Source organism: Chenopodium quinoa, unplaced genomic scaffold, assembly GCF_001683475.1.
Source record: "Chenopodium quinoa cultivar QQ74 unplaced genomic scaffold, ASM168347v1, whole genome shotgun sequence".
Classification (NCBI taxonomy): domain Eukaryota; kingdom Viridiplantae; phylum Streptophyta; class Magnoliopsida; order Caryophyllales; family Amaranthaceae; genus Chenopodium; species Chenopodium quinoa.
This window is the reverse complement of record NW_018743074.1, coordinates 171,026-199,022: the sequence shown is the minus strand read 5'-3', so window position 1 is coordinate 199,022 and position 27,997 is coordinate 171,026. Positions and strand designations below refer to the sequence as shown.

The following is a 27,997-nucleotide window of genomic DNA, read 5'->3' as shown; positions in this document are numbered from 1 at the left end:
TTATTAACAAACTTACATTAGGATGGTACAAAAATACGTATATAACGGACAATGAAATGACAATGTGATGTTGACTGATAGAGAGGTTATGGATATTAAACGTTTTATAAGAGTGTTACAATTTAGAACTAGTAGATCACAAAGAATATTGCACCTTTGCAATTTAAAATCTAATGCTTGGGAGATCCTTCAAATAACCCCTTAACCATCTTCCTAAATGTATATGTATATGATTTCAGTAACAGTTTATGCCTTTGTTAGCTTCAGTACTTGCCTGGCTTCAATATGGACCAAAGGGAAAAAGTACTCGCCACCACGATATCTTTAAAACTCTAAACAAACTTCGATAGACATCATGTCCTGCTTTCGTAACCTGCACAGTTTCTTCTTTGGTCGCTTTGTGCCCTTCTTTCTGCATACAAGCAACAATCGATTGTCATACAAGTGTTGGAAAAGTACTTGAGGTAATCAAAACAGTGGCAGTACCATAATTTTACTACCTTTGGGATGGACCAAACACAACTTTTTAGCTAGGGGGACCAATTTAAGAGAGGAGGAAAGGAGTGGTACATTACTGCCCCTCCGACCTAAATTTCGGCCCTGAATTAAAACAGGACAATAAAATAGTACTCACATAAGCTTCGAATTTAAGCCCAATCTTAATTTCTCCTTCGTATGTGGTGTCTTCATGCACAACATTATATGCTGAAGGATGTAATTCGACGATTCCCCTGTCATTTCCTTCTTCAATAATCCCACCCAGAAAAATCCTGCATCACAGGAAAGGAACTGAAACCATGAGACTTTATCAGACAAGTGAATAAAGGTTGTGTTTGTTGACATACATAGAACGACCAACAAATCCAGTATCGTTGAAAGATTCATCATCCATTATACTGATTTCCAGATGAGTCAAATTCTTCCATTCAGAAAATGAAAAGTCAAACTCGAACTTCTGATTCCAAAAAGCTTCATGGTGATAACCTGTAGTTTTCAGCATTGAGTTTATGGTTAACTATAACAACAACAAAATTATTAAGTATAAGCTCAAATAAATTTGACTAAGACCTCTGGTAGCCTTGCTCCTCCTCACTTCAGTGCCACATTGTATAACTACATAATAGGCCGGTTTACCTAGGAACAAAGAATTAGATAACATCAGTTGAACAACAATCCAAATAAGATCAGAATTGTTTCAAAATTTAAACATATAAATATTTCCACCCTAAAACGTCCTAAGATACAGCTCTATAATAGAAAAATCATGCTTCTCACAAAGACAAGAAGCCTTACCAAATAAATTTCTTGGTTTGATTCCTTCTGCATTAACAACTAGTACTTCAAGGATACCACCTTCCATTGTGAAAAAACCCTGGCTAGCAAAAAAAAGTTAAATATTCTGGTGGAATATATGATAAGAAGAGTTTTGTTCTTCATAAGAAAGCTGAAGAAGAGAATTAAATGAGCAATAAATGTCTAATTTAGTATCATTCAAGTTTAAACATAACAAACCTGCTAATTAACATGACATTTACTGAGGCTAGTACTCCATAACATAAATAATTATGGTTACTAGTTATAAAACATGGGAAAGTAAAGTAATAATGAAACCTATTCTTAGCACATTAAGTTATAAGTTCTGTAAAATTAGAAGAACATTTTAAAAAAAAAAAAAATATTAGAAAGCACTTGCAAAAGCTTCATCATACCAAGGAACTTTTTAAGGGTTTTTTAGGATTGAACTATACAATAGCCATCAATTTATGTGGCATAGCAAGTATAAGGGTAAGACAGTTTAACTTACCGTGTTTAGGCCCAAGGATTTAAATCTCTAAATCCTGAGGTTTTCTTTTGTGAGAGTTCAGACTTCAGAATAACATTACAACAGTAATCAATTGACAGAATTTATCACTCAAAAATTATGAACCAGAAAGAAAGTATTCAAAATGCTTGTAGTGCTAGTCACAAACTCACAATTATCTTCTCAAAAAGATATTTTCTTCTTTCGAAGGAGGGTATAAAAATGGTAGATTTACCTTCTATGAAATTGTAACATATCCAGCAGCTGATCAGATATTATCAAACAGTGCTGTATCCTGTCATCTTTTCCATTCCTTTATCATCAATCAATTTTCTTACCCTCTCAACATCATCCCATCTACCTTCTTCTGCATAAAAGTTTGACAAAACAACATAACAGCTTGTATCTTTTGGATCTAATCTAATCAGGTGTTCAGCAACACGTTCTACTACGGTGATTGATACATGAGTTGATCTACATCCAGCCAGAAGAGACCCCCAAATTCTCTTATCAGGCTCTACTTGCATACTGTATACAAAATCAAGAGCTTCTTCAACATTTCCTTGGCGACTCAGCAAATCAACCATGCAAGCATAATGAGCAACTTTTGGCACAATTCCATACTTCTCTTGCATGCAATAAAACCAGTGCCATCCCTCGTCTTCTAACCCACAATGGCTGCAGGCAGACAGGACCGATACAAAAACTACATCATTGGGCTTTACTCCAATTTCCAACATGTTTGAGAAAATTTCCAAAGCCTCATTTGCACAACCATTTAATCCATACCCATTAATCATTGAACTCCATATTATCAGGTCTTTGATTGAACATTTGTCAAAGAGTGCTCTTCCTTCCTTTGTTCTTCCAAATTTACAGTATAAATCAATTAAAGCTGAGATTAAGAATGAATTATGCAAGTAACCAGCTTTAGTTACATAACCATGGATGCTTTCACCAAGCTCTTGAGTGCCTGATGAAGAACAAGCTTGTAGCAAACTGACAAAAGTGACTTCATTAGGCTTCTCACTAGCTGATTGCATATGCTTAAATGTACTTAGAGCCTCGCTCGTGTAACCACTTTGAGCATATGCAGATATCATTGCAGTCCAAGCAATGAGATCCTTTGGATGAAGCTGATCAAACAGTAACCAAGATGGTTTCACTTCACCAAACTTTGCATACATTTGCAGAAGAGCTGTCCCAACAGAAACGGATACAGCAAAGCCAGATCTTAAGCTATAGCAATGCAACCCAAGTCCAAATATAAACTCTTCTGTATCAGATACTGCACCAATAACACCACAGAAAATGCCATTATCTATTTCAGAGCAAGACTTGTGCATGTCAGCGAAAACAAATAATGCTTCTCTTGAGTAGCCATTGTCAATGCATCCACGAATCATCGTCTTCCAAGTGACTACATCTTTCTCATGGACTCGAGCAAAGACTTGAGCTGCATACTTGAAATTCCTACATTTTGCATACATGTCTATGAGAGAGTTTTGGATGTTATTTAAATAATAAAATGATGTTTTAAGACCAAACCCATGAACTTGTTTTCCCAATATCAGTGAATCAAGCTTAGCACAAGCTGGCAAAATACTCACAATGCTCACAAGATTAGGTTCCATCCCTTCACATATCATGTTCCTAAATACCTCAATAGCACCCATATATTCACCATTCTTTACACATATCGAAACCATCGCACTCCACAAGACCAAATCCTTCTTAGGTACATCAAAGAAAAGCTTCCATACAAAAGGGGTATGAACATTACCATAAACACCAATTAAAGCAGTCACAACTGAAATCTCCCATTCAAATCCCATCTTGATCACCAACCCATGAACACAGAAAGCAATGTTCTTCCACCTTAATACATTGATAGACCGTAGCACGCTCAATATTGTAACATAATTCGGCCTCTGTTCATTGAAAAGCATCAACTTGAACACATCAATGGCATCTTTCGGGCGGTTTCGACTCACTAAACCAGAAATGGTTGAAGTCCAATGCACCAAATCCTTAAATTCACCATAAAATTCAATTGGGTCTTTTATAGAGGCAGCAGTGTGGTATAATGTACTGCAGTATAAACTAAATAATGGAGTTTGGAGGGAAAATCTTCTGTTGGTAATTTTATCGAACAGGTTGTGTGCATTCCTGAAACTGAAATGAATGGGATACTTCAGTGCCATAATTTGCAGGTAATTTGGGTTTAGAGGCAGGGGAATTTATTGAAAGGTGAAGGAATTGATGCCATGAAGAGGGAGACAAAGTGAGGGATTCGTTTGAAAGATGCAAAAAAAGGCGGCAAATTTTAACTGCAATTTTTGTATATTTTGGTATAGTTGTTGTTGTATGCTTATCGGTCAGATAAGAATACGCAAAGCACTTAGTTCCACCGCATTTTTAAGAAAACTTGGCTTTCCTTGTTAGATGAATTCAATGAATACGCTAAGCACCGCATTTTTAAGAAAAATTGAGAAGATGAATTCAATGTTGTTTCCCACAAAAACATGCACCAATAATAACAACAAATAATAAATAAATAAATAAACCAACCTTGGGCCCAATTTAATTGTCTTTATGTATCGTACCTTCAGCATTAAAGGCCCAATTATCCAAGTGTTATGGCGTAATAAGAGGCCCAAAAACGTGTATTAACATACACAAAAATAGTTCATAATGGATTTAAGAGCATCAGTAAACTCACAAAATTCTCAATCCAGCAGTCTCAACCGGCAAAAATGCAAGGCAGCTGCTGCACCAAAGCTTGCAAATTGCCATCCACAATCCGTTGATATCTTACAACGCAACTACTTGTAAACGTCCATATAAGTGAGATTTGCAACCAAAAGATAACAGAGGAGTACCAAATAAAACAAAAGAAATACAAGTACATATAATCTATACTAATATATTAAAAGGCGTTTCTAAAAAAGTTTATATGTCACCCACTCAACTCCATGTGCATCTCCCTATCATATGTTTCTCATTACATGATGCATTTATATTTAAAAAATGTTCTCTACAAGATTTGAACAGGCAACCTCTAATTCTAATGATGAACATCTTACCACCAAGCTATGTGATTATTTATGTTACTTTTTAAAACAAAATATTAATATGTATAAAAAAATTATTTACAAGAAAAAATGTAATGATCCAGGGCATCACCCGGGCCCAAATACTAGTTATTATGTTAATACTTGTATTACAAACAACGGGTGAATTAAATCTTAAAAATAAAGATCTAACATAGTTTGGACTGAGGAAGAAGCAAGACAATTGGTTACTCCCTCCGTGTTTTAATAAGTGTTACAGTTTGACCAAACACGCATGCCGAGACACGACTTTGACCATTAATTTATCTAATTACTTCTATTCCTCTGTTCTTTTTTACTTGACCTGTTTCTTTTATCACGCTTGTCATGCATAATTTTAACCATCAATAACTCTAATTCTTTATCAGTAAATATTATAAAAGTTATATATTGTAATAGTACTTATTGAAATAATTGCAACAAGATTCCACATGAATATGTTTTTTTTTACTTATACTTCAAAAAAGATGGTCAAAAGAGGAGTAGTGAATAGTGTAAAAGTCAAAGCGGGTCAAGTAAAAAAGAACAGAGGAAGTATATGTTAGTAAAATTATAGGAAAATTGATATCATGAAAGTGTACATTATAACGTAACCAACAATGTATTATGCAATAACATTTGTTTTTTTATATATTAGTAAATTAATCAAGTCAAAACCATGCATTATGTGAATAGTGAAAAAGTCAAAATGTAACATTTATTAAAACACGGAAGGAGTATTAGGTGCAATTGGGCAATCACAAGCTAGAAAATTTTAAAAAGAAATTAGGAGATTAAAGTATATGATAGAAGTTTAATACAAGTAGAAAACAAGATCTAATTTGTAGTATATGATAGGAGTTTAATACAAGTTGGAAAACAAGAATGCCGGCTTCATAAACTTTCCACGGCATTCAAGAGCACTCTAATCTTCAATAGGATCATAATTTGGAAACCATTTAGGAAAGTCTTTAATCTTGCTATTGGCATTGTCTATCATCACTTTAGGGAGTACGAGTCCAAATCTCATCAATGTATCGCGGTGCCAAACCAAGTCCCGTATAATCCCATGACCAATTAGCATTGATCACCTGCGATTTATACTCACCAAGACGAATCAACTCATCCTCCGAACTAGTAGCCAAACTAGCGTGACAAACCAGGCAAAAAAGCTCACCCCTCTCCACGTCCTTGCTTATTTAATTTGTAATTTGCTAAACTCATAATACAGTATCCAACTCATAAGACAATGAAGATGAAACACATGAAATTTTCCGTCTGTGTTGCTTACTACTGCATGCAAGTTTTCTTGTTGTCAAATCTAACCAGGTACCCACATCACTGTCAGGTTCTAATATCTCATCACATATCCCACACTTCTCCTTCAACTTTGCCAATTTCTCCTCCTCAAGTTTCTCTTTTTTTGCCTGGATATCTTCACCAAGATTCCACGTCATTCTCCTCTTACTCTTCACGGAAAAATTAGGAAAAATTGTCAAAAATGATACAAACTTTGAGCGGTCCGTCAAAAACAAGTCAAACTTTTGATTATTTCTGAATAATACAAATTTTTGTGAGTATCCGCTTTATACAAGTTATTTTACCTGCTACATGAATGACCGGTTAAATTATTTTTTCCTTTTTAATAAAAATGTAATTTACTCTTAATAACAACTTTAATTATAGTTAATTAACAATTAAAACTTTTCAAAAAAAAAATAACAACTAAAATATTTTTTAAAATTTTCTTCAACTAAAATATTTTTTAAAATTTTCTTAAAAAAAAAAAAAAAAAAAAAAGCATCTCCTAATTCCTCCACCTGCCACCCACCGCCGCCGCCCCCAAAACCCTCCTAGTCCCCCGGCGCCGGCCGCTTTCAGATCTTCCTCCTCGGTGCCGGTGCCAAACCCCTCCCCCGCGCGTCACCGTACCCCCTTCCATCCTCCCCGACAACCAACTAACACCCTCCCCCAAAACCCTCCCTCCCCCGCAAAACCACCAAAAACCCAACCCCACCCCCAAAAAACCCTAATCGAACCCCTAGCGGTGGTTGGGGAGGTCCGATTAGGGTATTTTGAGGGTGGGAGATAGGTTTTTTGTGGTTTTGCGAGGGAAGGAGGGTTTTGGGGAAGGGGGTTCGTTGGTTGCCGGGGAAGATGGAAGGGGATGACGCGCGGGGGAGAGGGGTAGTTGCCGGCACCGAGGGAAGGGGATCTGGGTGTGGCCGGCGCCTGAGGGCTGGGGAGGAGGTTGCGCCGGTGGTGCTGGTGGCTGGTGGAGGAGATGGTGGATTTTTTAATTTTTTTTTAATAAAATAATAATCTTAAAAAAAAAAAAAGCAAAATAAATGGTTAAACCAATAAGATAATGACTCGTGTCCCACATAACTTGTTAATTAGGTTATTAACAGGTCATAACTTGTTTAAAGCGGATACTCCCCAAAGTTTGTATTATTTAGAAATAATCGTAAGATTAACTTGTTTTTGGCGGACCGCTCAAATTTTGTACTACCTCTGGTTCGTATCATATGGAACTTTGAAATATTTTATATCTCACAAATAATACATCAAAGTTGCATATAATACGAACCGCGGATAGTATTATTTTTGACAATTTTTCCGAAAAATTATCCCTTTAATTCAACCTCTTCTTTTATTTTCAAACCCTCAATTTGATCCATTGATCCAGACTTGCCCAAACCCTCGTAATATTTAAAACACACCGTTGCGAAGGAAGCTTCCTCCATACGATCCACAGGGTCTAACTTGTTCAACTCAAATTCCACCCAAAATTCCTCGTCATCTTCATTCAATTTTGTCTATATTTTTCAATTACCATCTGTCTAATCACTAAATCCCCTTTTTCCAAGGGCGAATCTAACATTTTATATAGGCGGGTTCAAATTAAATCAAAATTAAATCAAAATTAAATAAACTAAATTATAATTATTTATAAATTAACAAATTACATAAAACTATTTATATATTATATTGCACATTATTAACACATATAATAAATACAAACAAGAGCCTCTCCAATAAAACAACTTTCGAAAACCTTAAAACACAGGTACATGATTGCAGAGGTCGTTGTGTAAAGTTTGGGGGGGGGGGGGTGTGCGTCACTACTCATTAGGATACCTATACCGGTGCTAGAGTATATAATTATTGTTATTTCTTCATCTTTTTAAATATTTATAACAAGATTTTATTTTTTTCAAAAATAAGTGGGGTCAATTGACCCCATTACCTTAAACATGAATCCGCCCTGCCATCTTTTTCTACCCTTCCAACCACATCATGATACTCCAAAACCTAAAGCAATTATAAAAAGAGAATCTCAAAACTTCAATTTCTCAAAAATATATACTATACTAGTTATGAATCTAGCTAGTATCTCTAGAATTTGGTCATGTTATCAAGCATATTTTATAAAAGAAATTTTAGATTTTATTACTAGGAAAAAACTCGAAAATGGTTTTTAACACCCAAAAAAAATATTTTTTAACACCAAAACATTTTTAACAAATTTGATTTTACCATCACTTAATTGATTCCGTCCAAGAATGCGTTAAGTGGGACCATAAAGCCATGTGTCGCTTTATTATTGGCCAAAACAGAAAAAAATAAAAAAACAAAAATATAATTTTTTTTTTAAAAAAAAAAAACCTAAAACTACCCAGCCCCACCACCGCCACCTTCTTCTCCACCTTCACCCATAGCCGTCGGCGCATCACCTCCCCCTCCCTTACCGACCAACCTAAACCCACCCCCTCCCTTTTCCCACAGCCCTAAACCTAAAAGCATTGAACTGTAGCCGTCGTTCCCCAAAAACGGCCACGAATTCGGCCATTAATGGCCGAAATCGGCCGATTTAGGCCACTTAGCCCCAAAACCAGCTGATTTCAGCCATTAATGACCGAATTCGTGGGCGTTTTGGGGAAGGAGGGTTGCGGTTAGGTCGGTCGGTAAGGGAGGGGGAGGGAAAGGTGGGTCGGGTAAGGGAGGGGAGGGGATGCACCGACGTCTAGCCGGCGGCTGGGTTGGGTGAAGGTGGCAGTGGGCGGTGGTGGGGCTGGGGTGGTTGAGTAGATTTAGGAATCTAACCACTTGAGCTATCTCTCACTTTTTTTTTTTTTTTTTGACATTATTAAATTCTCACTTTTTTTTAAATTTTGACATTATTAAATCTCACTTTTTTTTAAATTTTGACATTATTAAATTCTCACTTTTTTTAAAAAAAATTTTGTTTTTTTTATCATTATTTTGTATCAATAATTTATGAGATTAATGATTTAGTCTTCCATTGATAGAAAAAAATGAGAAAAATAATAAATTTACTTCGTAGTAAAGTTTAGGAAAAGAGAACTGGACCGAATATTAGCCCAAATATAGAGAGAGACTGTGATAGAGTTTAAGCGATCTGGGCCCAATTTAGGAAGCTGATTTTGGTGTGACATTCAACTAACTACAGTACTGTATTCTGTACTCTGCAGAAGTATGAAGAAAATTGACGAAACATTTGTTAGATTAATGGCGAAAATGAAGAAAATTTGACGAAGCATTTGTTTGATTAATGGCGTAAAATGAAGAAATTTGAAGTGGGTTGGCTTTAATTCTTCTGGGTTTTTTGTAAGGTAATCGTGATTTGCACGAATGCCATTGAATTTGGTGTGACAATGACTTCTAAAATTATCTTAGTGAGCTTGTTAAAACAATTTGCTGTTTTTTTTTTTTCCTAGTTGAATACTGATATTGAAACTTTCGAAAAAAAAAAAAACAGAGTATTGATTTATGATAAAATTGAAACTTTAAAAATTCTGCAGCTTCATTTTTTTTATATTTTTTTGGTGATCTTTGCCGAGGTTGTATTGATTTATGATAAAATTAGGGGATAATTTTTCTGGGGTTATTTTTTTAATCTGTTTATCAAGAAAATTTTAGCATATTTGGTGGTTTATGCATTATGCATAATCTGTGTCCAATTGAGTTGAGTGGAATTTGGGTCATGTTAGACCTAATGTGGGTAATTTTGGATCATGCTTTGCTAAGTCTTTAAAGCTGGCGACTTGGCTACTTTTGTCCGACATGGGTACATATCCAAGTGTGAGACTCAACCCCAACCATTTTTCCAAATGTTCACATGTTTTGGCCTAAGTTGGAATGTTCAATTTCAATACCCGTGTCGAGTATTTGACATGGGCACTTAAGATAAAGGAAGAGTCCCTGTGACATGGTTTCATTAGGTCTTGGTTATAAAACGTGTTTTGTTTGTGACAAAGACATAAATTGCAATTTAAATGATTGATATGGATTCCTAGGATAAACTATTGATAACAGTTTCTTTACTAAATGCTAAGAAGGATGCGTTCATGACAATTTTTATATGACCTTGATCTTTGTGTACCATTGATTACCATTGACACAATTTCAATTCATTTGTCTTTCAGATTGTTGCAGTAAATAGATTCATGGGATGGGACTCGGCGGCTAGGACGATTGCTTGATTGTGATGGAATAATGGTATGGTCAGTAGTGTCTCTGCTCTTATCTCTATGGCATTGTTAATTATTACTGAATATCATAACATAGTCATGTTATAGTTTATAAACCTTAATAGATATGGTAAGGTGAAGTAAAACTCTTCCATGAATTGAAGTATTGGACAAATGTACTACTGTAGTTGTGGTAGATTATTTAGTTTGCTGGATTATGTGCCTCTGTAAATTGGAGATGTTAATTGAGCCTTGAGGTGACAACTTAATCTCTGCATGATAATGTGAAAGATGTAAGGTGAGATACTGAGGTTTGTGCATTGAGCAATACCTTTCGCATGCATAGTTTAGGATGTTTAAGAGGCGTTGCATTCATACATGTTGATTTATATGACTGTTGATTTTAGTATTTATAGATGGCTCCTATATGTTTTTCACTTACCCATTTGTAGTCTAAAGAAATTACTGGACTGTGCTTGTTGGTTGAGGAAAATTATTGCCTGGGGCTAACAAGGGACATAGCCTGCCTCCTGTTGGCCTAAGTATGACAAATCATGAGAATCCAAAACTATTTGATTATGTGCTGCTGCAATTTATGGGTAGCTATAGTAATCAGATTTGATCATGCGTCTTCATTTAGTTATCTTCTATTTATTTGTATCAATATCGAGTGAAATGCTCGTTTAATTTATTATAGTAGTAAAATAGATAAGTGTAGACGGAGTAGGTTGAAGATGTGAAACAGATCATGAATTGAGGTGGAGCGAAAAGAAAAAGATCTGATAAGGTATATGACTGATCTTTTTTCAATTTTAAAATTTTTCCAAAATCTATGACTACTCTAGGCAAGTACTATGGAATATTAAATACAGAGATATTCTTTGTACCAATCTGATACAAGTGGGAACATTGTTCTGTTCAGTGGGATTCGAGGTAGCTAAGTTAAATTATTATAGAAGATTAATGTCTTTTTCCATGGCTTGACCGAGTTCTTTAGTGCCGGCATTAGAAATGTTCAATTGAAGGGAAGACAATGCCATAATGTCCTTTGTTGAACCTTGAGACAACTGGATTAAGGTTTGTGTATGGGGGCAGATTTGAAGATTATACATGATACTTTTCAGATTTTTGCTTCATTCTTGTTCTTTTTTGAATTATCCAATTCTCATGTCATATCATTACTAAGATTTGATGATACGATATGTGTATTTAAGACAACAGTCAAATTCGCCCCATTTTACATTTATTTATCTTACCTGTCTGCAGAAAGACCACTCATAAGAGTTACCTCATATCCTGTCAATGTTTACTTATCTTACCTTTGAACTATGGCTTAATTATTAGTTTATTACCTTGTTCTAAATGAACCTTTAGTATATTGTATGAATGAGGATCTCCTAGGTTTCTTTTCAACTGTAATGTGTTTTTCTCAAGCCTAGCTGAGGTAATAATTTCTGCATATGCTTTGGAAAAATCTGATGTGATAGGATGAAATCTGACATGTCCACTAGCTGAGCCTGTATTTTCCTGAAAGGTGAATTTTACTTATGAACTGATGAAGCCAAAAAAACATTATTTATAAACCTCTTGATATAATATTGCTCTATCCTCTTCACCATGAACCTTATTCTATTTCTTACATAATTACTTATAACCTTCCCAATAAGACAAAGCTGATTCAGGCATTGCTTTTCAATTGCTTAACTAGCAAGTTGCAAAAAACTTTTTAATTACTTAAACCGTTTGGATGGAAAACTTTTCTTTATGTAGTCAAACATTCAATACACCCAAATGCCTAGATGAAAGTAAGTGAGAAGACTTTTTATTCAAGTTGCTGCATATTATGATATAATGACCCAGTCCTAATAGTCATTTTCTACTCGTAATACGGCACTGCATATATAGAATTCTAACCATCAAGAAACTCATATGTGCGTAGGAAATAATCACTGCTGCTGATCCTAAAAAGGTTATATATAGGACATAGACATTCTCTCTGCCTTGTAATCTAACCTTCCAACTGTATCTTAGTGTACAGGATTAGTTGGCAGCCAAACCTTTTTGTCTTTTTCTAGAATAGAATGTCTCAATCTTTAAGCTCTCTAAAGCTTTCAATCTTGGACCTCTCAAAGGAACCAAATCCATCTTCTTTGTCCGCTCTTTTGGAAGCCTGCAAAGAATGGGGCTTCTTTCATATCATTAATCATGGAATATCTGAAGAACTTTACAGCAAGTTATCCTCATTTTCGAGACAAATTTACTGCCTTCCCTCTGAGACAAAACTCAAGCTTGGTCCTTCATCGTCTGTTAAGAGTTATACTCCTCAATTTATAGCCTCTCCTTTCTATGAGGGTCTTCGAGTTTTAGGGCCAGATTTCTTTTCCTCTGCTGAATGTTCTGGGAAAGTTCTTTTTGGCCAGAAGAGTAATGAATTCAGGTAAACACTGTATGCAGCCTCATCATTTCCTTATCTTTCCTTTCTTTTTTTTAGCTACTGGGATGGGATGTTGTAGGTTTTATTTTTCATCCAATTTGGCTGTAGTGTTATCACATGTACATAAGTTTTCTTTGACAGTGAGGTGGTGCAAGAGTATGGGTTCAAAATGACAGAACTATCCAGGAGGATTCTAGAGGCCATATTGATGAGCTTGGGAGAAGGTTTTGAGAAAAAATTCTGTGAAACTGAATTCGGGAAATGTTATGGCTATCTAAGGATTATAAACTACAGTCCCCCAGGACCATCTCATGAAGAAGTAGAAGGGCTTGGTAAGCACACAGACATGTGCTGTATGACAATCCTGTATCCTGACGATGTAAGCAGTCTTCAGGTAAGATCAAAGGAGGGAAAGTGGATGGATGTTGAACCTTGCAAGGGTAGTCTTGTGGTGAACTTAGGTGATATGATGGAAGCTTGGAGCAATGGAAGTCTAAGGTCATCTGAACATCGAGTCATGTTAAGGAAACCTAGAAATCGTTTGTCCTTGGCCTTCTTTTGGACTTTTGAAGATGAGAAGCTGATCTTTGCACCTGAGGAGGTTGTAGGAGAAGGTAATAAAAGGATTTTCAAGCCATTTGTTTGCTCGGACTATATCCGTTTTAGAGAGTTTGATGATAAAGAGAGGTATGAAAAAGTGGGGAATACAGTTAGAGATTTCGCTGGGACAGGAGTTGGGATGTAAATAATCATGAATACTCCAGAGACCATTCTTTATAGTAAGATCAGAAAGAAAATATTGCCTCCAATGTACTATTGTTAATTGTATTATGACTGTTAATTGGTTCCGGTTATTTAATATAGTGTGATCCTAACTGCGGTTCATGATTGCTTGCTAATAATTATCCAACTGTTTTTTTTTTTTTCTGTTATTCAAGAGAAAGACAGATCACAACTATGTAAGGTTTAGTTTATAGGCGACTTGGAGGCTTTGACTTTGTTGCTTGTTGTTGTGGGAATACTTATGTGTTGTTGCTCCTTCCATTATGAATTATACAAGTAATGTTTGGTTTTTGTGCCCAATATTTTTGTACAAATGTTAGTTATTAATTATGGTCTTACATGTATGCTTACATCAACATCTAGCACTTCAGCCGTGGCTGCAAGTCACACAGAAAGGACATGAATAATGAAAAATGAGCAAGTTGTTTCATTTTTACCGGCTGAATTATGAACATGTCTATGTGCTCCCCTATAGGATGATAGTTTCCATTGATTAATGACCTGGGAATATAATATTAGATGCTCATATTGCTCCCGTTTGAAACATTACTATTCCATGTGCCAAAGAAAAAACTTGTCTTTAATATTTGTATGAATTCACTTACGAGTAGACTACTGTGAATCAATTTTTGTTTTATTCCTTTGAGAGGCTGAAAGCTATGTTACTTCCCAGGCTGGATTTGTAATAATTAACGTATTTAGGCGGCGTTAGCTCATCTCCTTAATAGTTGATTTCATTTTTTTCATGATATATCTTTTACTTTGGTCTAGTGTTTGAGTTCAATCTACCTGTTATATTACAATATTCTATGATGGATTTAAGTGCTTTGTTTTTGTTCTGAGATTAAAAAATACGTAAAAGTCAACTTTTTATTGTATATCTCATAAAATTATAATAATCATGGTATCTTAACCCAATCTCTAAGAAGTTGCCTCAAACCAAATGTGGCCTACTTAAGAGAGACGGAACGAGTATCAAATGTAACTTAAACAATAATGAAAATTTCCGGGAAAAGATCGAAAGATGCAGTCACTTGGTTGGTTTTCTCTTCTGCAAGAGTATGTTAAAAAGTCTTACCAAGGGTCTCATGCTCTAAGCTAGGAGTATGTTTAAATATTTAAACCAAGTTATGTTTGACCAAAAAGCCTATTTAGGCTAGACAGTTACTGTAGATGTGACCCTAAATTTGAGGAGCATAGTTTAAGAAATAGGCTGTCTTATGTGAACTCATAGTGGCAGAGTTTATATTGTTTAAGTGAAGTGTGCACTGAACTTGCTACCACACCAAAACATGTGATAATAAACAATTAAGGTTCACTTAGCCTCACAACTAGTAGATTTGGTACTACCTCAGTTGCTTATTACAGTTGGCTTGTAAGGACAATCCATGTTTTCCTATGGCTATAAAGGAGCTTCTTAGAATCAAGATGCTTACACCTTTGAACAGTCGTTGCTGCTTCTAGAATTGATTTACATGTAATGATGTAATCGACTATTTTGTTTATTGGTACTATTAGTTAAATATATGCATGATTGAAGCTAAGCCATAAAGTTTAAGAAAAAACTGTAGTTGGACCATTAGTCAAAGAAGCAATAGATCCCCTTTTAAATTCCTTAGACATACAGGATACAGCTGGGAAATTACTTATCTTATTGATTTGAATATATCTCCCATGCCTTCTTTCGCTTTCTTGAAGACCATGTAAGATTGTTGCTTGAGTAAACTTAAGGGCAATTTAAATTTTTTTATCCTTGCTTGATTCACTGTGCTAAATTGTAGTCATATATGTAGCAATTGTGTCCTTTCACTTCTTGACTTGAAAATTAATCAGAATCACTCAAGTTTACGTCACCAATTAGCCCCTTAAGTTATCATTGTGTCGGATTAAGATGTGAGATGATCAAATCAAAGGGTTTGATGTGCTTAAATTGATAGTTTCCTTTAGAACTTTTATAAAACAGAAGTTGATTGATCTTTTATTTTCATAAACTAAAAACAGGGCATCTTGGTAAAACATTTTATTTCCCTGTGGCTGTGTTCAAGAATTAGTCGCACATATATGATTTTGGGAATACTAATAGAAAGTAGTCACTTTCATTACTAGTAACAGATTATGATAAGATAGATTCCCAAATGCCCATACTTAAATCGGGTGATGGAGATTAGACATGGACAATTATCATAGAGACATTTTCAAGAGTATAGATTGATATATATAATTGTCATTTTCAGGGTAAGTAGCTCATAATAAATTACAGATTAAAAAAATACTTCGAAAACATAAAAAAGAACCCTTATATGTCTTTCAACTTTGTTGAAAATTAAAAATAGTTTGTTTATTTCTAATAGATGTTTCAACTAGCTTATAATTTGATATGTATTCTGTTTCTTTGTTCTATAAATATATTGTAGACATCTGTTGCTACTGTTGGAATATGTACTCAGTTTCATGTGTATTAATAGTAGGTCATAGGCTAGTAGCTAATAGGCGTACAGCTCAGTTGAGTTGTCTTAGGAGAGCAACATATCTGAATTCATGAATCCATTCTTTGGTTATTTGGAGACATAGATTGGCTGCAGCATTTGCAGACTATATAAGTTTATGATGTTGATAAAAGACCTCTTACTTGTCGGGACAGATATTACATTCACTATCTTACATAGATGTCCTATATAAGTTGTTACTATTCGAGGTAGAAAAGAACTTTGACTTGAGTGAGTTTGAACCTGAAATTCTTGCACGAAGCCTGACTAATTACTTGCTGCTTCATTAAGCAGGAGTTTTTAACCAATTTGGCCTTAAAAGCAGTTGCTTGTCTCCCTCTGCTTTATCAATTTCAAGCCTTGTGCATGTGCTGCTTTTTCCTTTTCTTTGCCTTCAATTGCTGGTTCGACTATCAGATTAAGCAACTTAGTTTACTAGAATCTACATATCTGGAGCACAAAGTAACTAGCTACTTGGTGTACATAGTTTAGATAAAAAAAAAAAAAAAAATAGAAGATTCAGTTTCAAGTTTTTTTTTTTTCCAATATACAGAGGCTTCTGATTTATTTCCACATCTTAGACCAGCATCAGAAACAGTCCGGACTCTAGATGTCCTCATTTAATTATTTACTCAATTTAAAGTGTTCAAGGCTTGTGTAGTAGGCAAGTATCTAAGGGTTGGCACAAGTAATTTGGTGTGAATTGGAGTTTGAAGACTGAGTAGCATTACACTGATAGAATCATTTTACATCTCAACACATTCTGATAGTCCTACTAAGAGCTTCTTTGATCATCCCTTCTGATGCAAATGCTGCCTTCTGAAACTGAAATTAAGATAAAAAAAAAATTAAAAAAAAAAATAAAAAAAAATCAGCATTCATGTAATTATTGACCTCATTTCAGGATATGTCTAGAGTGATGATTATAAATGAAAAGATATCCATCAATAGATTTGCTAAGATTCAGTGGTGGACTCAAACCTTGGATTTAAGGAACACGGAGAGAATACCATTAAGAGTTGATGATTGAACTGAGTGAGTCTCCAAGTTAAGATTGCTTAGTACTTCCATAATACGAATCAATAAGCATTCCCTCCATGGGCATTTCATTGTGATTAGAATCTCAAGCTCTTCTATGCTTACCTCTATGTCAATGTCTAATGGCTGCAGAATTTCTGTTTGAATAGCCTTATTTGAATTTGGGTCAATTTCATTGATCTCAGAAGCCATACTCTTGTTATAAATGTCATATGCCTGTTGACTCTGCTCTAGCATATCTAAGTCTTTTGCTGTTCCTGTTCCTTCCAAATCTATGCTAGTTTCTAGCTCTTCAACTCCAGCCAAGTATTTTGTCGCATCAGTTAGAATAAATGCTTCATCTATCTGAAATATCATCAGTACTGGGATCAATTTGCTGACAAGTAACATAATTGCAAATTTATCTGTTTTTCCTAAAACTAACTCTTATTTTTGACTCTTTCCAATTCACCACACTTGCAGTCTATTTTTCGTGAAAATTCCTTAACTATGGTCTTTCATTTGATAACCTATTACATTCTGTTTTGAATCTACCACCTTATGTCATTATTCTATTAATAAGTGATGAGATGGTCCTTTGTTAATCATGGCTCATTCTTGTAAAATTGAAATAAAGGGGCATTTTGTCATTCATTGTGTTATATAATAGGAAAATGGGGACTGTATGTAGGCTGTTAACAAAACGTAACCAATATATGGTTGGTTGAAAATCTGAAGATAAGGAATGGTCCAAAGGATGCTAAGTGAAAGGTGGCTTTATGAATAAATAGATAAACTAAACTAATTCATAGCTCTTTATTTGGTTAAAAGTTTTCCTGCTAGTTCTGATGTTTGTTGACAAAGTAGTGAAATAAAGATACAAATTGAGATGAAGTACCTCAGTGATGGAAGGAATCATTGGCTCTTGTACCATATACAGTGGATTGTCTCTTTTTTCCTCCAATTCGGAGAGCAGTAAATTAGCTGTGGTTTCCTGTAAAGCAAAATCCAGCTTATATGCATCATAAGTTTGTGGACTCATAGGATAGTCTTGCATTTCATCTTCCTTTACACTGCCTGAGTTTCTCCTATTAGTTTTTATCAAAGGTACTCTGAATAAGACCTTTTTCAGAACACTCTGTGATTCTTGCATTCTGAAATTATCAGCTGTTAATTCTTTCTTCCATGGAACGAAGGTGGATGTGCAGCTGTAGAAAGATTCCTCTGCATGGTGGCTGGAGTCATTTGAGCAATCACCTGGAGAACCTATGAATTCTTCTAGGACACTTTGATATAATCCGTTTTCAATATCTTCGTCAAACTTTATTTGTTCGGCAGAGTTATGAAGGCTTGAGAAAGGTAATATATCCACCATCTCATCCTCATTCTCATTAATGTTAGCAATTACATGGTCCTTGTCAGAATCTTCCTTTTGTGGAACTGATGAAGCTTTGGGGGAGCAATCAGGCTCTATAGGCTGTACTAAGGCAGTTTTGATGTGTTGAATGAGACTGACGTCCTCTAATACCTTGAATGAAAAGCAATAATGAAGAAATCATTCAAAATGTGTTATTATGGTGACAAAGTACAATCTGTGAACTTAGGTGGTTAGTGGCTCCGTATTATGAGTATAGCGCTTACCAAATCAGTTACACCTAGCTCTATCACACCCCCCTTGTGTGGAAAACAAACTACAGTCTGCAAGCAAATAACAGAAGCAAGGTATTCAGTCATTCAAGTTATAGTTTCGTGTTTCATGAAAAAAAAGGGCCTGCTTAGGCTCATGCTAAAGGGCCTAATTTTTCAACCACTTGAAGCTTTTTGCTGCATAGTGTTGGAAATATAGAAGCATGTCGAATGAAACTAAAATATTCAATGATTTACCATAGTTGTAATAAATAGTATCTGGTGGTACAATTTGTATTTGCTTTTTTGTCAGCTTTGAATGAAAATTGATTCTGTACACAGCTCTCAGACAATGGCATGGACAACTAATCATTGCATGATCTTGAGGTATGGAATTACATATCTTCTCTGATAAATTTTTTGTTTGCATTTAAGTCTTGATAAATTTTGTTGATAACTACACGGAATAATCAAATTTGGTTCATGTTAGCCGACCCCACTTATGGGATTAAGGCTTTGATTGATTGATTGATTGATTTAAGTCTTGATATTTTTAATTTTGATGCAGAATTGCTTTATGTGTGATTGAGCTATGCTGCTAATGACTGAACTACACAATGTGGGGTAAAAATGTTTCTGATCCTCGAATATGAAGGTGTAGTTTCCTGGTAAAGTTACAGATTAGTGCTGCATTATTTTTCTCTGGTCAACATTCGAGTGTGCTGATATTTGGGTAATATGATACACACTCAAACTTGTGAATGGTGCACATTGTGAGGCTGGTATAAACTTACGAGCTACATATTTTTGCATCTAGTTTGAATTAGTGTCATCATATTTGAGTATCAAATATAGTACTAGAATAGTTACTCCAAACATGGTATTAAAAAAATCCAGATAGAATTGAATAATCCACAAGAACAAAAAGACTGAAGCTTAGTTCCATAAGGGATAGGAGAATTGATCATACCTGGATAGATGCGCTCTTTACAAACCCAGATTTGTTGTGGAAGGCAGAAGACAAAAAGGAAACGAGTAAAAGAAATTAGCAAGTAGTTTGGTATAATCTTCTCAATTATGATATATGCACATGAAACAGATTCTAAATGCCCCAAATCTAACCTTTGCCAGCAAAGAGCGAGAAAACAGCTTGCTATCAGCAGATTGAGTGTCATATAGCCAGATATGTTGCCCGGTTGCCAATGCTCTTCCTGGCAAACTGACCAATTGTTTGACATATAACAGTTGTGAGTAATAAACACTAATTAATCTACTATATGTAGAGAGAATTAATACACTCTTAAGGTTTATTCATCTATTAGAGATGTATTATCCTGGAGTAACAACAGGATGATTCAGTCATTCACCTCGTTGTCTATTATACGCCAAAGCCCCAAGGAATATGCTTGTTTAGTGCACTGGTGTACCAACTTTTAGGTACTAGGTACACCTGGTTGTCATAGAAGTTTCCGAACAAAACTATATGACTCAGGCAGACGGGCTTTGGGTAATAAATTTTGACATGGATTAGATATTTGGGATTGGAAAGAGGGGGAAGGTGTTTTCTGATTTGGCTTCATACTGTATTATAGTACAAGGCAGAATCAACAACTTAAGGCTGGAATAGAAATAAGTGACTAGCAAGATTGAGGAGATTGTTATATAAAATTAGCAAGGTAAAATTTATAGCATTCGAGACAAACGAGATGGAGAAGATTGGTCCTGTACCTTTGGCCAACTTTAAAAGTGAAGGACATGGTAACCAAGTAATACCACTCTAGATCAGAGAGGTCCTCCAGAGATAGTGCCAGTGAGAGTTTCTTAGTTCCTTGCTCGGATTCTCCTTCTAAAAGAGCCTCATAAAGCTTTCTCAATTGCTCACTTCTCTCTAAACCTAGTTTGTGGTTGTCAACATCCTTGTTGTGAACTGATTTTCTCGTCTTAATGTGTCCATTGTAGTAGCCTTCACCCCATTCCAGTACCCTGCAAAGATTATTTATAATTCCATGCAGCAGTTGTTGAGATAAATCAAGTTTATCAAGAAAGTGTATAGGGCTGAGATAAATTTAAAGGACTACTATGTATAAAATCTTTTACTCCCTCGTCCCTCCACCCTACTAGTACATGAGTGGACTTATCATCTCTGCTAACGCGGTAATAAACAGTTAGTGTATGTTCATCCACTGAACAATCTGGTTTTGAAATAACAGTAGTTTCTTATATTCCACTTCTTCAATTGTTTTTCATCTCAAATATTTATTCTGCACATCTTATCTCCCTAACCAAACTTCCAAGCCCTTTTTCGTTTATCATTTTTTTAATTTCAGGGGGAAGGGGGTCTTTGCATCAGACAACTAATAAGCCTGCTTAAACTTATTCAGAGTTATTTTCTTGTCTCCGGTTGATAATAGTGAAGGAAAGTTTTGCTGTTGCTAACTCAATAGATAGGTTTCTTTCCTATTGGTTAGGTTAGTTATTTGGTAAAAGTCAAATGTATACCAGTTCTAGCTAGTATACCTTTTCTTGTATCCCACAGTTAAGTTATACACAAAGTATTATACAGAGAATAAGGACAGGAAAAAAGAAAAAAGATGGGTAGATGTGTAGACTTGGTCTCTTTTTTGTGGGTAGTAGAGAGAAAAAACTTACTAAAAATGGTTTTTGATACTTAATTATGGAACATGCATACATACGTATTTCAGCATAGTAGAATAATAAGTTCTATCGCTGCACAATTTCACAATGCAACAAGCTGATCAAACTTTTATTTACTGTGACAGGCATTTTATGAAACTAGCTGACGAGCAACCCAACGATTTATCTAGCTAGATGATCCAATTTTTAGTTGTTTAACTGAAATTCTGTCCTGAGGATCAGAGTGTGATCAATATATATCTGACTACTTGGTGTCGCTGCTCGCCAGCACAGCACAGCCCTGATAATAAGGCCTGTGAAACACAGCATAACGAGGTAATGAACAAAACAAAGGGGTGAGATTGTGAGAAGAAGATATATGTACCCTTGCTCTGCAGTTGACAAGGACCAGAAGACTGCATAGCTCCATTGTGAGCTTCTAACTGCAAGAGCTAGCTGCTGCTTTGTCAATATTTCTGGCTGTATTTCTTGATCTTCGATGATCATCTTCGTATATTTTATGGCCTTGTATATATCTGCAAAGATAGAAGTATTAGCTGCAAATTCAGCTGATAAAAAACTAAGTTTAAAAGTTTGAATGAGTGGGAATGCTCAAGAAAGTTTTTGATGAGTAGCATGCATATATTTATAGAATTCTAACTTCGATTGTGTAAGGAAATTAACCTTTCCATATTTCATATGTTGCAGGAAAAAAAAAGGTGTATAGTTGAAATGAGTTATGTTGTTTATTTGGATGGTTATGAAGCTGACTTTTTAAAGTCAAAGGAGCTAGACACCATGTGAACACTGATAAGTATCAAGAGATCGATACGCCTTTCATACTCTCCTTATGTTGTTTGCCTTTGCTCCTTATGTGTGTGATTGACTTTATGAAATGTAATCCGTAGTTAGAAATGTACATTCTATTCAAAGGAACGCGGTGACATGGCTTGGTCCGATCCCCATTGGAATAACGAAGGGAAATGGATGCGCTCGATCAAGAATGTATGGTACGGTATGGATGGATAAAGAAACTCGTCTTGGGTGTGTGTGTTGTGAAATGAAGTTGGGAATAGAAATTTATCCCAAAAATATCATACGTAGTACTTCTTTTGTAAACTAGTCTTGGGTGTTTGTTGAGAAATAAAGTAGTAGTATTATTTTGTAATTTGCTATATATATCTAACCTCTGTACATATATGATGGCCATCAACTTGCAATAATATAACTATATAAGGGATTGTTGATTATTTTATAAATTTTAAATTATATATTCTCAGTTGATTATTTTATAAATTTTAAATTATCAATTCTTAAATCATTTTCCACTCTCTAATCCTCCAATTCTCATTCTACATACTAAATATTTAGTGCACCATGCATTCAGACAATATATTCTTCCTTTTTTAGCTACTCTCTTTGTTTCTATCTTTTTGCCTACAAATTAATGTACATATGTTTTTATTTTTGTATAAATTACAAAAGGTTAATATTAGGAAAACATGGGTTATATATGTCATTTCATCAAATTAGTATGAGACGGTAAATTAACTCCGTTAACTACAGCATATCCGCAAAAAAATTGCGAGATTGATGAAGCTCTCAATTATGCAACAATGAAGTTTAAGACAAATATAAAATAGACTTGTAGGCTTTAAGAAAAATAATAAAAATGTTTGTGAAATTAGAGTTTGTAGGAGAGATAATTAATAAAATAATACGCTATAGTGGGTGAGTGTTGCAATTATTATGAAACGAATATAAAAGGAAAGTGTTGCGATTATTATGAAACAGACATAATAGGAAAGTGTTACAATTATTACGAAACAGAGTAAGTATATTTTATAAATATCACGTTTTTATAATTTTTGTATTTATAAAAAAAAAATTATAGACGTTTTAAGATAAGTTTTGAAGAATGAAGAATGCAAAATCAAATGAGGAAAAAAAAAATAAAGAAAAAGGACTCCTCAAAAAAAAAAAGTGTGAATGTAATAAAATCTACTAGTGCCATCACCATTCTCCATTATATAGTCTTGTCCAGTCCAAATACATTCCCCATCTTTCATTGTTTCTACTCCAAACTCCTATTCAATGGCGTCGGAAAAAATTACAGAAGTTTATTCTTTCTTCAGGGAATTTCTTCAACTTAATGATAAAATCATGGAGAACGCAAATCCAAACATTTTGCGTTTACTGGACAAACTACTGCTGGAGTTGAAAGAATTCATCAATAAACTAAAAAGTGTAAGTTTTACGATTATTTTTTGTTTAAAAGAAATTAGTTCCAGTTTCTCTCTTTCGCAAATGAGTCTGATTAACTCAACTCTGTGTAGGAGTTGGTATCGGAGTCGGCTCTGAACGCTTCTGTAGAGGTAAGTTACTCGATGGGTCTGTGTAGTGTCGAGTGTCGAACACTTGAGGAGAAATGAAGACATTTGCGTTTCTGTGTAGGACTTGATGCAGGCTTTAGCAATTTCATCAGGAGAGGTTGCCGGTGATGAGGAGGTAATGCTTTGGTTTGTATATCGTCGATAGTCGTTCTGGGTAAGTTGGAAATGAACAAGTATGTCAGTTTCTTAATGTCTTCTTTCCTCAAAATGTTGGTACAGGTAACAAGCGAGGAGCTACACCAGATTTCAGTGGAAACCGGCATTGAAGAGGTAAATTCTTGACTGGTTTATGAATAATTTTGATATTATCGATTAGCATGTTTTGGTAATTTGTTGAGATGGTGAGAATATGCACAAGGGTTTAGTATTTCTTGATTTTAATATGTAAAAATCGTAATAATGTAATTTCTTGGTTATGTAAGTTGTTGATTTTGATAATGTAATCTATAACGTGGAGAAATTTTGGTATGGAGGGTTATATGATAAATGGGTTTGTAAATGAGGTGTTGTAATCTTGGGTTTGATCTTGATGTGTCCTAGTATGGCAACATTTGTAGACATTTGATGATTCATGGAGGGAGTTATAAAATGACATAAAGAAAATGGGTTTGCAAGAATATGTAGGATTAGATTGAAAGGGACGAAGGAGGGGCGTCATGTGGGGGATCACAGGAGATATGATCTTGGTTTATGTAGCCGACCCCGTCCTTTTGGATATCAGGCTTTGATTTTGTTGCAATGAAGAATGTGGTAAAATGACAACCATTTGGAACGTAGTGCAATCTTAGGGTTACACTGAAGTCTACCTCTCATCTAGTAAGCTAAGGTTATTATATTTGTCAGGTGATTTTAAAGAAAGTTGGAAATGAACTAGTATTTAAGTTTCTTAATGTCTTCTTTCCTCAATACGTTGGTACAGGTAACTTGTGAGGAGCTACTGCAGATGTCAGAGGAAACCGGCAATGAAGAGGTAATTCGGTATATTCTAAATAAATGCATTTGATTAATACCATGTTAGTCTTTGGCTGGATTATGAATAATTTCGAATATCATCGTTGAGCATGTGTCGGTAATTTGTTGAGATAGTGATAATATGCACAAGGGTGGTGGTCTGGTGGTGAGCCAATCGGGAAATGGGTGGCTGGGATTTGAGAAACATAGTAGCATAGGTATATATATTATATAGTGTACAATGGCTTTAGAATGCGAATGTTTTATTACAGTGCGAGCACACCCCTCCCTTTCTCTCCCTTGTCACCCTCTCTTACTCCTTATTTCCTCTCATCGATCACTCCCATAATCACAGGTGACACACGAGGAGCTTCTACAGAGAGCCTGGCAGTTTGGACCTGAGTTGATCTCAGAGGAACTAGAGGTAAGCTGGTTTGTGAATAGTTAAGCATGTCTTTGGTGATAATAGCTTCACAACCAATTTGACAAAATCTTTTTTTATTACTTAACCGTTTACATGGAAAACTTTTCTTTATGTAGTTAAACATTCAATACTCCCAAATGCCTAGATCAAAGTAAGTGATGCCTAGAGAAGGCTTTTTGGTCCAAGTTGCTGCATGTTTATTATGGTATATATAACGACCTAGTCCTAATACTCAATTTCTACACGTAATACAGAGCTGCATATATAGAATTCTAACCATCAACAAACTCATTTGTGTATAGGAAATGATCATGGCTTCTGAGCCAAAAAGATTATACTACATATATAGTATATAGACTTTCTCTCTGCCTTGTAATCTAACCTTCCAATTGTGTCTTAGTAGATAGTTTTAGTTGGCAGCAAAACCTTTTTGTCTTTTCCTAGAATAGAATGTCTCAATCTCTTACTTCTCTAAAGCTTTCAATCTTAGACCTCTCCAAGGCACAAAATCCATCTCCTTGTCCTCTCTTTTGGAAGCCAGCAAAGAATGGAGCTTCTTTCAGATCATTAATCATGAAATATTTGAAGAAATTTGTAGCAAGCTGTCCTCATATTCGAGACAAATTTACAGCCTTCCCTCTGAGACAAAACTTAAGCTTGGTCCATCATCTTCTGTTAAGAGTTATACTCAGTTTATAGCCTCTCCTTTCTATGAGGGTCTTCGAGTTTTAGGGCCAGATCTCTTTATTTTCCTCTGCTGAATAATCTGGGAAAGTTCTTTTTGGCCAGAAGAGTCATATATTCATAATTACTGTATGCAGCCCCATCATTTTCTTTCTTTTTTTTTTTTTTCTTTCTTTTTCTAGTTTACCAGGATGGGGTGTTGTATGTTTTATTTTTCATCCAATTTAGTAGTAGTGTTTAAGTTTTATCACATGTACTTCAGTTTTCTTTGACATTGAGGAGGTGCAAGAGTTTGGGTTCAAAATGACAGAATTATCCAGGAGGATTCTAGAGACTGTATTGATGAGCTTGTGAGATGGTTTTGAGGAATAGTTCTAATTGGGTAATGTTATAGCTATCTAAGGACTATAAACTTAAGTCCCTTAGGACCATCTCAGGAAGTGTAGAAGGGCTTGGGAAACACACAGACTTGTGCTGTATGATGATCCTGTATCCTGACAATTTTACGTAAGATCAGAGGGAAAGTGGATGGATGTATTAGAGCCTTGCAAGGGTAGTCTTGAGGTGAACTTAGGTGATATGATAGAAGCTTGGAGCAATGGAAGTCTAAGGTCGTCTGAGCATCCAGTCATGTTAAGGAAACCAAGAAATTGTGGTATAAAAGTACATAAAAGTCAACTTCATTGTATATCTCAATAAATTATGTTAAGGTATACTTTATAATAATCGTGGTACCTTAACCTTATCCCTTTGAAGTTGTCTCTAACCAAATGTCCAAATGTGGCCTATTGAAGAGACACAGAATTTCTCTTGAATCTCTTCTGCAAGAGTATCTTAAAAAGTCTTACCAAGGTCTCATGCTCTAAGATAGGAGCTGTTTATGTATTTAAACCAAGGCCTTTTTAAGCTAGACAGTCACTAACTGTTGATATGACCCTAAATTTGAGGAGCATAGTTTTTAAGAAGTCGGATTTCTTGTGTGAACTTCTTATGTCAGAGTTTTTATTGTTCAGAAAAGTGTGCACTGAACTTGCTACCACAACAAAACATGTGAAATAAACAATTAAGGTTCACTTAGCCTCACAACTAGTAGATTTGGTATTACCTTAGCTGCTTATTACAGTTGGCTTGTAAAGACAATCTATTGTTTCTATGGTTTTTAGGAGTTTCTTAGAATTAACAGGCTTACTCCTATGAACAGTCGTTGCTGCTTCTAGGATTGATTTACATGTAATGATATACTATATTATTCTGTTTATTGGTAATATTATTTAATTATATGCATGATTGAAGCTAAGCCGTTGGGTTTAAATTCCTTAATTATATGCATGATTGAAGCTAAGCCGTAGAGTTTAAGAAGAAAAAAATCTATAGTTGGAGCATTAGTCAAAGAAGCAATAGATCCCCTTTTAAATTCCTTAGTAAGACAGGATACAGCTAGGAATCTACTTATCTTAATGATTTGAATATATCTCTTATTCTTTCATATGCTTTCTTGAAGAGCATATAATGATATAAGATTGTTGTTAGAGTAAGTTAAAGGCCCATTTGAATTTCTTATTTGTTTCTTGAGTAATCGTGGGTGAACTGGTGATGTGATGCAATGGCCTGAGTGGTAGTGCTGGCTGGGTGGTGGGCGGTGGCAGGGTGTTAGTGAACCAATAGCCAGCGTTGGTGGGTGGTGAGCCAGTTGGGAAGTGTGTGGCTGGGGTCCAGGGAGCATAGTAGAATAGGTTTAGTGCACAATGGCTTAGTGAGGACGCTCTTCACTTTCTCTCTCCCTTCTCACTTGTCATCTTTGTCTTCTTTTATCTCTTACTCCCTCTTCTTTCCTTTAATCAATCGCGTAATTTTTGTGCAGGTAACAGATGAGGAGCTGCAGGAGAGGACCAAGTAGTCTTTTATATATAGCTATAACATGTAAATGTCTGGTACATAACTACGTATGTGGCTGGTTGGTTTAGGTTTTTTGATGGCTCGAGGTTGAGTAAACTTTGGCACCTTTAATAGATTCTAGTACGTAATACTTCAAAGTGGCTCATTTGGAACAGCAATTGAAGTTTTAGTATTCATAGTAGTCTCTTAGTGACCTCCAGGACTGGTTTGAAGTTATGGCTCCTTACTTTCAGGCTACCATGTTTACATTTAGCAATTAAATCTGAAACTGATTCACGGCA

General features: G+C 35.2%; 4 protein-coding genes and 1 pseudogene across 4 annotated transcripts; 2 read left to right on the top strand and 3 right to left on the bottom strand.

The window, feature by feature from the left end:
* Nucleotides 1-280: 280 nt before the first annotated feature.
* LOC110731472 (elicitor-responsive protein 3-like) lies at nucleotides 281-1,360 on the bottom strand. Its single transcript, XM_021911325.1, has 5 exons — nucleotides 1,294-1,360; nucleotides 1,069-1,134; nucleotides 846-984; nucleotides 635-770; nucleotides 281-412 (listed from the first exon to the last, which is right to left on the bottom strand). The coding sequence occupies exons 1-5, from the start codon at nucleotides 1,358-1,360 to the stop codon at nucleotides 281-283; spliced, it is 540 nt and encodes a 179-aa protein (XP_021767017.1).
* Nucleotides 635-4,323, bottom strand: LOC110731531 (pentatricopeptide repeat-containing protein DOT4, chloroplastic-like). The gene is made up of 5 exons (XM_021911382.1): nucleotides 2,037-4,323; nucleotides 1,294-1,372; nucleotides 1,069-1,134; nucleotides 846-984; nucleotides 635-770 (listed from the first exon to the last, which is right to left on the bottom strand). Exon 1 carries the CDS (start codon nucleotides 4,003-4,005, stop codon nucleotides 2,080-2,082), a length of 1,926 nt encoding a protein of 641 aa, XP_021767074.1. The 5' UTR covers nucleotides 4,006-4,323; the 3' UTR covers nucleotides 635-770; nucleotides 846-984; nucleotides 1,069-1,134; nucleotides 1,294-1,372; nucleotides 2,037-2,079.
* Nucleotides 4,324-11,941: 7,618 nt separating this feature from the next.
* LOC110731530 (gibberellin 20-oxidase-like protein) lies at nucleotides 11,942-14,009 on the top strand. The gene is made up of 2 exons (XM_021911381.1): nucleotides 11,942-12,825; nucleotides 12,964-14,009. Exons 1-2 carry the CDS (start codon nucleotides 12,470-12,472, stop codon nucleotides 13,565-13,567), a joined length of 960 nt encoding a protein of 319 aa, XP_021767073.1. The 5' UTR covers nucleotides 11,942-12,469; the 3' UTR covers nucleotides 13,568-14,009.
* A 2,224-nt stretch (nucleotides 14,010-16,233) lies between these two features.
* Nucleotides 16,234-21,875, bottom strand: LOC110731471 (transcription factor MYC1-like). The gene is made up of 8 exons (XM_021911323.1): nucleotides 21,754-21,875; nucleotides 20,463-20,717; nucleotides 19,857-19,953; nucleotides 19,705-19,719; nucleotides 18,750-18,806; nucleotides 18,007-18,636; nucleotides 17,073-17,474; nucleotides 16,234-16,916 (listed from the first exon to the last, which is right to left on the bottom strand). The coding sequence occupies exons 1-8, from the start codon at nucleotides 21,873-21,875 to the stop codon at nucleotides 16,845-16,847; spliced, it is 1,650 nt and encodes a 549-aa protein (XP_021767015.1). The 3' UTR covers nucleotides 16,234-16,844.
* A 3,711-nt stretch (nucleotides 21,876-25,586) lies between these two features.
* On the top strand, nucleotides 25,587-26,727 carry LOC110731452 (annotated as a pseudogene).
* Nucleotides 26,728-27,997: the final 1,270 nt, after the last annotated feature.